This window comes from Neophocaena asiaeorientalis, unplaced genomic scaffold (genome assembly GCF_003031525.2).
Source record: "Neophocaena asiaeorientalis asiaeorientalis breed wild unplaced genomic scaffold, Neophocaena_asiaeorientalis_V1.1 scaffold137, whole genome shotgun sequence".
Classification (NCBI taxonomy): Eukaryota; Metazoa; Chordata; class Mammalia; order Artiodactyla; family Phocoenidae; genus Neophocaena; species Neophocaena asiaeorientalis.
Genome location: NW_020171804.1, coordinates 2342863 through 2353848, shown reverse-complemented (window position 1 = coordinate 2353848; position 10986 = coordinate 2342863). Strand labels below are relative to the sequence as shown.

The following is a 10986-nucleotide window of genomic DNA, read 5'->3' as shown; positions in this document are numbered from 1 at the left end:
GGGGTGTTATTCTCTGCATTGGCCTCGGGGCGTGTGCGTCTCTGGCTCACTCCACACCTTTGGAATTAGGGGTAGAGGGCGTTTGCCTCAGACATACCTGGCCACACATATGTGCGCGCTGTTCATAAACCCCGGGGCCCTCGTGTCTGGCAGACGCGTTAACGCCGCTTCCCCCTGCGTCTTCCAGCTTGCAACGTGTGGTATCTGAACTCCGTGGAGATGGAGTCCCTCACGGGCCACCAAGCCATCCAGAAGGCCCTGAGCATCACCCTGGTCCAAGAGCCGCCTCCTTTGTCCACGGTCGTGCATTTCAAGGTGTCAGCCCAGGGCATCACCCTGACGGACAACCAGAGGAAGTGAGTGTGCCTGGCGGCCGGGCTGCGGGGCGGGCGGGGCTTCTGACCCCACCTGGGGTGAGACCTTCCACCAGCTCTGCCCAGGCCCCTGGACATGCGGTGGTCACCCCGGCAAAGCTCAGCGGTCCTGGAACGAATCAATGATCCAGTCACTCTGTGCTTGGTCCTGTATGTCCCCAGAGACACATATAGACTATTGACATTAGGCCCAAATGCTGTTTTTTTAGAAGTCAGTAAAAAATTTAAAAAGATACATGGATCTTTGAGTATCTCTTACACACGCACACACACACGTGTGTGTGTGTGTGTGTAATTTGCAAATGCAAAAATCTTTTGTCGTTTCTGTAAAAACACTCAGAGACTATGATAGAATCCACTCATCTTTGCTTCTGTATTGTTGGTCATCCCATTCTAACACTTGGTCATCCCATTTCAGGTGAGAGTGTGACCTCGATAGATATTATTTCAGTATCTAGATAATGTTAATTATTATGTAATAATATAGTATATAAGAATAATTAATGTTAATTATTAACTATCATCTAGATATTGTCTATTGTTATATCTTAGTTAACAACATTTGAACATCTAGACAGTAGATGCTGTTTCAGTTTCCAGGTGAGCACAGAGCAGGGTCAGGTGTGTGGACGGAACAACGGCAAGCGTGTCCTCCCACGAGCAGAGCCTTTGACCTCAGGATCCAAGGCATTTCAGAGGCAGTTATTGTTTATTTGTTATGGAAACAGCCTGCTGTGATTAATGAGGAAGCCAGGTCAGCGACCCTCAAAGCAGAGTGATGGCCGGAGCTTCAAGGGGCAAGCGGCCAGTCCCCGCACCAGCCGGTGGGGCAGCGCTCACCCCGGCGCCCTGGAGCTCTTCCTGCCACGGCCCCTGCTCCAGAGCTAGTCCTGGGCTTGGGAGGGTCCCTGACCCAGAGCTCCCACCCACTGCTCTCAGGATGAAGTGGGCGTGGAGTGTCAGGTGCAGCGTGGGTCCTGCCACTCGGATTGGGGTCCTTGCTCCCCGCGCTTTACCCAACGGGCCACCGTGGCACATTCCTCATGCCGTGCACTCGGTTTCCTCGCTTCTCAAGCTGCACTGAGGTAACCATCTCGGGATGTCAGTGACTCGAATGAGATATCCACGGGCAGGTGCCGGTACGGCTCGGCTGAAGCGTGGACACGGGGTCGGGCAGGAAAGCACGGCTCCTTCCTTCACAGCCTCTCTATTTTCTCCTGCTACCTGTGTGCTTTTTCTGTATCTCTAGTTCCCCTGTGTCCTTATAAAACCATGGGGGTGGGCCGCGTCCGTGGCACCCAGGATCTTCCCTGTCGCAGGAGACGGAACGCGCATTCAGCCTGGCTGACGCTGGACAAAAGAGGCTGTGTCCTCCGTGTTCCCGCTGAAAGATGCCCGGCTCTGCCTGTGCCTTTCCCGTACGCTGGCCTCTTTCTTTCCTTCTCCTGATGAGCTCTCTCCTTGCCCAGATCAAAGCCACCAGCCTCTGGGGATACCACCTCCCCCAAGAGGAGAGGGCGCTTGCCCAGCTGGAGTGGGGCACACAGGGCAGGCCATGCTCAGAGGAGCAGGGAGGGCTGACAGTGAAACAAAGGATGAGTGACGGGAGCCAGGACCGAGGACAGAGGAGTCCTCTGGTGGGTCCCCCAGCGGCTGTGCTGGCCCGGCGGTCGTAGCACCTCCCAGTGGGTTTCACGTGCACAGCCCTTGACAGTCTACAACATGCCGTCAGATGCCTCGTTGGGGCTGACTTGGCTCCTGTCCTGGGAGAGTGGTGGTCTGTACCAGACGCCCTCTTCACAGGCAGCTGCGAGGGCTGTACACAGTTGGTGTTTTCCTGGGATGAGGGCAGGCAGGTAGGGCCTCACTCAGCTTGGCCCCGCCTTCCACTCGGCTGGCAGTTCTCCATTTCACTTGGCAAGGTGCTTCCCTTCACCCCGAGACGCACTCCTTTCCTAGTGCCCACTTTTCCCGGAACCACTCTGCCCAGCCTCGTAGGTCTGCTGATTTCTAACAAACGTACACGCTGCTCTTCTCTCCAGACCACCAGTAAAAGCATAAAATAGGCTTCTTCCCCCCCACACACACCCCGAGAACCTCCTCCTGGGGGTCTGCCCAGGGCAGCATTGTCACTGCAAAACCCCAGTAACGGGCTCTCCCTCTCCCGTGTCCCGGCAGGCTCTTCTTTCGGAGGCACTACCCCGTGAGCGGCGTGATCTTCTGTGCGTTGGATCCACAAGACAGGAAGTAAGACGTCTGTATCTGTACTAAGCAATGCATGTGCTTCCTTTGCTTTTTAAGTTAATGACGAAATTAACGTGAATCTTCTCTTATTCTGTAATTTGCAAGGTGGATCACAGACGGCCCTTGCTCAAGGTATGTTGCCAGCCTGTCTTCATTCTTTCTTAGTAGACGCTTGCCTCCAAAGCTGAATTCTGCCCCAGATTTCCAAAGAGGAAAATGACTAAATAATGCCGATGGGTTTGGGTTTGGCCTTTTTAAAAAAGTTTTTATTGGAGTATAGATTTACAATGTTGTGTTAGTGCGTTTGGCATTAAACAGAAATGAAAGCGTTCTCTTTATGCGGAAGGGGCCTGCGAAGGGTTAACTTTTCTGCTTGCTCTTCTCTGAACGAGCAGTACTTACCTGTGACCCATAAAATATGGTATAAATACCGTGAAGAGATTGCACAGCGTTTCTGGCCATTGAGGAGGGGTAGAGCCTGCAGCAGGGCTGAGGCCGGGGTGTTGGAAGGGGGCGCTGCGTGAGTGCAGCGGGCATCACCGTTTCCCAGCGCAGAGGGAGCACGGCTCTGCCCTGGCCCAGGCTCTGCGGTGGCCACGCAGCCTCGGAACCCTCCAGAGCTGTCTGCTTTCCCACAGGTGGGCGTCCTCTGCGTCACCTAAATGTGATTACCACAAATGTCTAACTGCAGGGGTCCAATCCCAGGATTCCAATTTCACGTTGGCCGTTTGTCTTGGCATATGATAAAGTGGTAGGAGCCCCCCCGGGGGGGGGGGCGGGGCCCCCAGGCCGTTCTGGCTCACAGGGCCCACGGCGATCCCAGCCATGTGGAGGGTGTGGCCCCGGGGGGGGGGCGGTGCCCCCAGGCCGTTCTGGCTCACAGGGCCCACGGCGATCCCAGCCATGTGGAGTGTGTGGCCCCGGGGGGGGGTCACTTGAGTTCCGTCAGCCAGTCCCTCCTGTGGTGTGGAAACCACTCAGCTCATACAGAAAAATTCTTCATTGTTCTGAGAAGGAGAAGAAAGACCTCAGATAAGGGAAAACTACAATTATCCAAGTCCAGGGATTTGGATTTGGATAATGGTAGTTATTGTGTTAAGTTTGCGGCTCCTGAAAGCTTATTCAGATAAAGTCTTCAATTTTCTAAGAAAAATATTAGATTGTTTTGTGGTACGTGGGCCTCTCACTGCTGTGGCCTCTCCCGTTGCGGAGCACAGGCTCCGGACGCGCAGGCTCAGCGGCCATGGCTCACGGGCCCAGCCGCTCCGCGGCACGTGGGATCTTCCCGGACTGGGGCACGAACCCGCGTCCCCTGCATCGGCAGGCGGACTCTCAACCACCGCGCCACCAGGGAAGCCCTGTTCTGTGCTTTTAAACAGTTTCCTCACCTGCACGTAGTTTGTAACTCAGGGGTATGAGGCCGGAGAAGGGAGCCCCTGGTGTGTTTTTAACCTCCCATCCTCTGGCCCCAGTGGGTGGGATCGTGGGCATCCAGGGAGAGCCCCCAGCACCCCAGGAACCTGGAGTTTTGTGTGCCCGTCTGCTCTGATGGTGTGAGCAGGGGGTAGGTGGCTCCTGAGGTAGAGCCAGGGTCCTCCCCATCAGAGACTCGGGAGTGGAGCTCAGGAGCTGGCACAACAGGAGGGTTCGGGCCAGGTTGGAGCAGTGGCTTTGGTTCAGGTCCCAGACCCGTGACTGGCACTCCTCGGTCCTGCCCGTCAGGTTCCTCCCTTGTGAGGTCTGGGCACAGCATCCTCCCCGCAGGGTCTGCGAGGCGGAGAGGACGCAGACCTGCGTCTGGAGGTGTCCGGCAGGGGACTCGGCCCCTGAGATTTTGGAGAAGCAGAGGTTAGAGGTGGCGGCGGTGCGACAGGAAGCGGAGGTTTGTATCCTGTGGGGTGGACAGGACTCGGCTGGCACGCTGACCCGGCTTTCCTTTTGCAGAGTCTTTGGATTTGTGGCCCGGAAGCAGGGCAGCGCCACAGACAACGTGTGCCACCTGTTTGCAGAGCATGACCCCGAGCAGCCGGCCAGTGCCATCGTCAACTTCGTGTCCAAGGTCATGATCGGCTCCCCTAAGAAGATTTGAGCCCCCACAGCCTGGAGACTCCAGAAGGGCCTGTGTGACCCTGACGTCCCAGGCCCAGGAGGGAAAGGGGTTCCTCCAACCTTACAAACAAACAACCCTGCCACCAGCTGGCCTTAGCTGAGAGCCACTGCTCATGGACGCATTTCTGTAGCCCAGTGCTTTCCAGGTGGAGGAAGTTGGGCATCGGGTGTGCCCGCCCGGTCCCCATGCAGGAAAGGACCATGCAAGGAGACGTGGGGACCCGTGTTCCTCGAACTCTGGTATTTGTGGGAAGGAGGGGAGCCCGCCCGCTCCTCAGTGGCCCTGAGTGACCGGCTGTGCCTTGCCACTGCCATGTCAGAGGGCTCCCGTCCAGCGGGCACCTCAGGGCCTCTGTCCTCCCACGACAGAGGTGCTGATTAACCTGAGAAGGGGATGCATGTTGGATGAAGGTTTATGCAGGTCAGGCTCTCCCGGGGCACTGGGGCATCATGGACAAGGGGACGACGTGATGGGCGGTGAGGACGAGGGAGGTCGTGTGGTCACTGTGAGGCCGGAGCCTGAGCGTGGGGACGGCTCCCCGCCTCTCACGTGCCTCGGCTGAATGGCACCCTGGGCCGTGAGAGGGGAAAGTGAGAAGATAGGAGTAAAACCCCATTTCCATGTAATTTATGTTTTACGTAATGCCAAGTTATTTATGAGAACAGTTTGCCATTGCTGTGCTGTACTGGTGTCCAAAGGCTGCCGCCTGCCGCGCCGGGGCTCTGGGAGGAGCATCTGTCCCCGTGTCGGATGCACCAAGACGGGTGGTGCGGACTCTGTTGACCGCTCCGTGGGCCGTCGTTGCCTGCGGGCGGCTGCCGAAAGCTGGCTTTGCCTCAGGCAGCCTTCCCGAATGACCATCCATGTGTCTTTTCCAGGCTGTGGGTACATCCTCGCTGCAGGGGAAAGGTCCTGAGGGGTGGGACACGCTTACTTGGAGACTCAGCCGTCCTCCACGTCGCGGTTCTCGGCCACCCGGGGGCCTGGGAGAGATCATCCCGAGAACCACTGACGTGAGGGAACCCTTGTCTGTCTCCGCCCCGCCTGTTGGCTCCCGTTGGGATCCCTGTGTTCTGGCACCTGAGCAGGGTGAAGATGAGGACGAATCTCGGTCCTTCCACGCTGTTTTCAGCTCTTCGGCATCATCTTAGCCACCTAATCGGCTGTGCTCTTTACGCTGATGTGCATATTGGAGGGCCGTGGTCTGTCCACCTGCATCCGGCAGTGGTCAGAGGTTTGGGAGAAGAAGCCAATGGTCCTGCAAGATCCCATAGCAAGAGGCCCCAGTCTCCTTCCCCGTCACCCAAGACACTTGCACCATGGCTCTCCATCCCCCGTGAACTGCCCGTCTCCTCCACTTCGCAAATCAAGCACCAGCTCTTCAAACACCAGGACTCACCGTGGCGGTCACCACGCTGGCGTTTGGAAATGTGCTTTGTGGATTCTGTTTTCAAGTGGGGCAGAGACAGACTCGGCGACAGCAGAGGTGGGATTGGCCGAATCGCAGTGGGCATTGTACGCGTGTATGAGTGTGAGTGTGTGCGTGAAAGCAGGTGGGTGAGTCCACTGTTTAGCTCCTATCGATGCACCAACACAAGTGCCTCATTTCTGTGCCAAATGTTTGCCTTGGTCCTCGCGGACCCTCTACCCTGACGCAGGGCGGCCCGGCTAAGGAGAATGTGCCGGCATCTCCCAGAGGCCTGATGCCTTGGTACCCGGGGTTGGGGGTGTCTAGCATTTCCGTTTTTCATTCACAGCTAGAACTCAGCCAAGGGGAGCGGAGGTTTGTGCTGTCCCCCAGGGGGGCCTCCTCCTGAGATGCTTGTCCCCAGATTTGACCCAGGGACCGCAGGCTAGGTCCCTCATCCTTCTGATGAAGGAAGAGAGGGCTCATGTTGAAATCGGAGCGAGAGAGGGGTGCAGGACTGAGAAACGTCAACCACCCCAATCACAGAGGCCGTCCTCGTCCAGAGCATACAAGCCATGACATTTGCTTTTGAGACTGACTGGCAGCTGAGACTTTTACTCTCAGTAGTCAAAGACATCAGCAGGTGTCCTCCCAGCAAATGGCTCTCCCTCTGAGGTGGAATGAAAGGAAGCCAATTCCCTGTCTTCTGAGGAGCTGGTACGACAGTGTGTTACATGTGCATGAAATGGAACGAGTCCATGAACTTCGTGCTCAGACCTCAGGCAGCCCCACTGCCAACACTGACTCTGGGCCCCAGGCATCTGGCTTCTGGGGTGCCCGTGGGCACAGGGGTACTGTCCTGGGGCATGCACGAGGACTGCACCCCACAGGTGTCATAGCCAGGGCCTGTTTACCTGCTCATTAACCTATGCTGTATTCCTCCAGTGTTAACCTATAACTGTGTTAAGTCACACCGCATTTAAGGGTCTCCGTGTGTATCCTCGGCATCAAAGACCTCATCGTGTCTCCTTATCTGCCTTACCTAGTAGTGGATATCTTTACTTTTCTTATATTGTAAAGAATATATCCCGTATGTAAATGAATGTTCTATAAATCCTTTGTATAGTCATCTTCTTTGCTCTTTAAATACCATCTCTATTCAGAGTATAATAAAAGTATAAACTTGGTAAGCCTCAGGAGGCAGGCATTTGCTTGTCGTATTGAACGGGAAGACCCCGGAAGGCATGTGCGGGTGTGGACATGTGTGGGCGGGTCTGCGTGTGCCTGTGTGTGTGTGTGTGTGTGTGTATTTGGGAGTTTGAAGGGGATTGTTTATGGATCAGTGGATTATAGTTTGATTTCTGCCCAGAGACTTCTGAAAATCGTATTCAGAGATTCTAAGAAGTTAATAATAATGTGTGGTATTGATCATAGCAGCTGCTACATTTTTGATGTTGATATAAAGCCCCTGTTCCAGTAGCTGTAGGAGAAAGCTTCCAGTGTAGATCAGCCTCTGATGGGACTTCCCAGGTGTCTACCGAGTTGGGTGCTGAACCTGAATATAAAATGTGTGGTGGGTTCACCTGTCTTTTCAACAGATACTGGTGACAGTCCCAGCGCCGCCCTGCCGCTCTCCTGGGCTAGCAGGGTTCGTCCCCCAACCAGGTGAAGCCCCACTGTGCTGGCTTTCTGCCTTCTCAGGTCTGGGCCCCCTCCCGAGGTTGACCTCCCTCCCTTGTTTGGTGATGGACGCAGGACTCTGCTGCGCTCGTTTCCTCTGTGTCCTAAGGCCTGGAGCACCTATCATAGCACGATGCCAGGTGGCCACTGGACAAGCCTTGGCCCAAGTCTGCATCCTAGCCAGGCCCCAGAGCTTCACACACACTGGGTCACACCTGGCCTTGCCCTCCTCTCCTACTGCAGGCTCTGGCACAGATGTGGCTCAGGGCTGAGGCTTGACCATCCACGTGGCTTAACCCCCATGGCTGCTTCTGTTCCAGCTCAGGAAAGAAACAGAACCTGGGCCCATTTTGGTCATGGACAGATAGGAGCTGGCTCCCTCACCCAAACTCCGTTTCCTCGCGGCAGGGTGAGCCTGTGCGGGCTTCGCTTTCTGCTCTACTGAGGTGCCCAGGAGACTCTGCTGTTAAGGGGGAGCTGCAGTGGCCCCGGGGTTGATGCCAATAGTGGAAGGCAGAGCGGGCGGAGATGGGTTGAGTCTTGTCCAACAGAAGGTTCCCCCTGGGCCCTGGACCCTTGATCAGTGTCACAGCAGAGAGTGAAGTGGGAGGAGCTCTGGTTCTACTGCTCTTACAGGTGCGCTTTCAAGGACACAGTCTGGATTTGTCACCACGGCTCCAGGCTGCACAGAGGACTGTCTGAGACCCCGCACTCCCAGCCTGGCTGGACGGGCCCCTGCTATGTGGGGGAACGTCACACTCCCTATTCATCACTTAGCCACCTATCAGTGACCACACCCCCTGCCCCGCCCACTCAGGTCCTGGACCTATCAGTGACGGCCCCTCCACCCCACCCACTCAGGCCCTGAATCCATTAGTGACAGGCCCCTCTCCTGCCCACTGGGGGACATCAGTTATGACCCTTTGTCATCGTGGTGTTTTGTCTCCTAGAGGTTTGTGTGTGGTTTCATAGGTCGTCGGATAAATAGCCCCCATGGCCCAGGGGTCACATTTCACAAAGCAAGGGCAATGGAGCCTGGGTCAAGGCTGAATTGGAGTTTCCAGGCGGACCTGGGGTACTGGGAAGGGACATTTTACGACGTGGGAATGGGCTGTATCTGGACACAATTGAGCCGCAGGGTTGTTGAACTGGTAACAAGAAAAAAGGTCCAAGAACAAATGGCCTTAAAGTTCCTGAGGAATCGGACCAAAGCCCAAGCCTGGGCTGGAGCAACAGTAGGGGTGGGATGGGCTCCCCCAAAGCCTGTCACCTGTGGTGGTTCAGTAAAAGGGATTCTGCCACAGCTGGCCTGGCTCCCAGAGCCTCTTGTCCCCATGGACCTGAGACTGCCTTCCCCAGCCCAGAGACCCTGGAGTGGCGGGGACACTGGCAGGGGTCCTGCCCCATCCAGGAAGCACCCTGTGTCTCCCACAGGCAGGGGGTCCCCCACAGCAAATGCCAGGCCAGGGAAGGCTCTCTGAGCCGCAGGCCTGCCACCCCTCCCTCACTGAGACCCCCTCCTCCCCTCAGGCAGTCCCAGGGGGCCAGTGAGAGCCTCAGAGCAGCGGGTGAGCCAGGCTGACCAAAAGCCTGAACGGTTGATGGGAACGCAGCCCATAGCGGCTGGGACCTGGTGCTGCCCCTACACAGGGCCATGCCCGCTGACACATGAGACTTAATCTGGACCCAGGGTCTCCTAACATAACAGCCCAAGTATCCAGAATACGACAGAAAATTACCTATTGCACCAGGAACCAAGAAATTTACAGCTGAACGAGAAACAACAATTGGCTGAGGCCAGCATCCAGATGAATCTGGTGTTGGGATTAGCTGGTGAGGATTAAAACAACCGCTGCAACAGTGCTTCAACAAGCAAGTCACAAACGCACGGAGAAACAGAAACAGACACAGCAGAGAACTGGAAGTGATGAGAAAAGCCAAACAGATTACAGAACCAACACGTATAAAACAAGTCAAAAGCCCACTGGAAGCTCAGTAGCAGAGTGGAGATGGAGGAGGATAGAATCCGAGAACTTGAGGACTGAGTGACGAAGTCTCCAAGCTGAATGGCAGAGACTTGAAAAGTATGAGGGGACCTGGGGGACAGTCGTCCTCTGTATCACTGAGTCCTAGAAGGTGAAGGGAGGGAGAGTGGTAGTATTTGAAGAAATGACCCAAACTCTCCAAATTCAGCAAGAGACGTGAACCTGTAGATTCAAGAAGCCGAGTGAACCCCCAACAGGAGAAACAGCAACAACAAAAATCCACGCAAAACTTAATCATCGTGAACCTTATGACAGCTAAAGACAAAGAAAAAATCTTGAAAGTAGCCAGAAAGGAGTGGTGGATTATGTATACTGAAGGACGACAGTGGATTTCTCAAACCATGACGGCCAGAAGGAAGTGACACAGTTTTCAAGGCTGAAAGAAAAGAAATACCAACCTTGAATTCTATGTTCAGTGAAACAACCTTCAGGAATAAAGGGAAAATAAAGACATTCTCGGGTGAAGGAACTAAAAGAATTAGTTTTTAGCAGGCCTCTTCTTAACAAGTTGGCTGAAGGAAGTTCTTAGAACAGAAAAGAAATGACGAAAGAAAGAAACCTGGAGCATCGGGGAAGAAAAAGGAACAATGGAAAGAACAATAGACTCTGCTTTTCTTCACAGGTATTATAAATCAGATATGATTTGATGATTGAAACAAAAATTACACCACCATCCGATACGCAAGACAGGGATACGGCAAAGTGAGGAAGGTGAAGGGACCTCAATGGAGGGGACATTTCCACATGTCAGTCCAAGCGGTGAAACGCTGATACCAGCAGAAAATGACACACACACACACACACATATATATGTAGCAATAGGCTACCTTAAATTAGTGATTAAATAAGTGATTTAACAACCACCACAGAAATTGTACAAAAAGTTATACTTAATAGCACTAAATACATCAAAATGAACTTTTAAACAATAACCAAAGAAAGGCAAGGAAACAGAAACAGAGAAACGAAAACAGGGCAAAGACGTGAGGACCCTAAATGGACACTCATCAAACAGCAGAGGCTCAGTACATGAAGCCAAAGCTGGTGGAGCTGAAAGGAAACAGACAAATCCATAGTATAGGTGCGGACTCTACATGCCCTTCTCAGCATCTGATAGAACTACTA

General features: G+C 54.4%; 1 protein-coding gene across 2 annotated transcripts in view; it reads left to right on the top strand.

Moving 5' to 3' along the window:
- Window positions 1-7335, top strand: part of TNS3 (tensin 3) — a 192997-nt gene extending 185662 nt beyond the window's left edge. For both annotated transcript variants that reach the window (XM_024744006.1, XM_024744072.1), the window contains 4 exons: window positions 188-356; window positions 2553-2621; window positions 2724-2750; window positions 4563-7335. In XM_024744006.1, the coding sequence (XP_024599774.1) occupies window positions 188-356; window positions 2553-2621; window positions 2724-2750; window positions 4563-4707 (410 nt within the window). In that variant the 3' untranslated portion in view covers window positions 4708-7335. The remainder of the gene's footprint in view (window positions 1-187; window positions 357-2552; window positions 2622-2723; window positions 2751-4562) is intronic.
- The last annotated feature ends 3651 nt before the right edge of the window (window positions 7336-10986 follow it).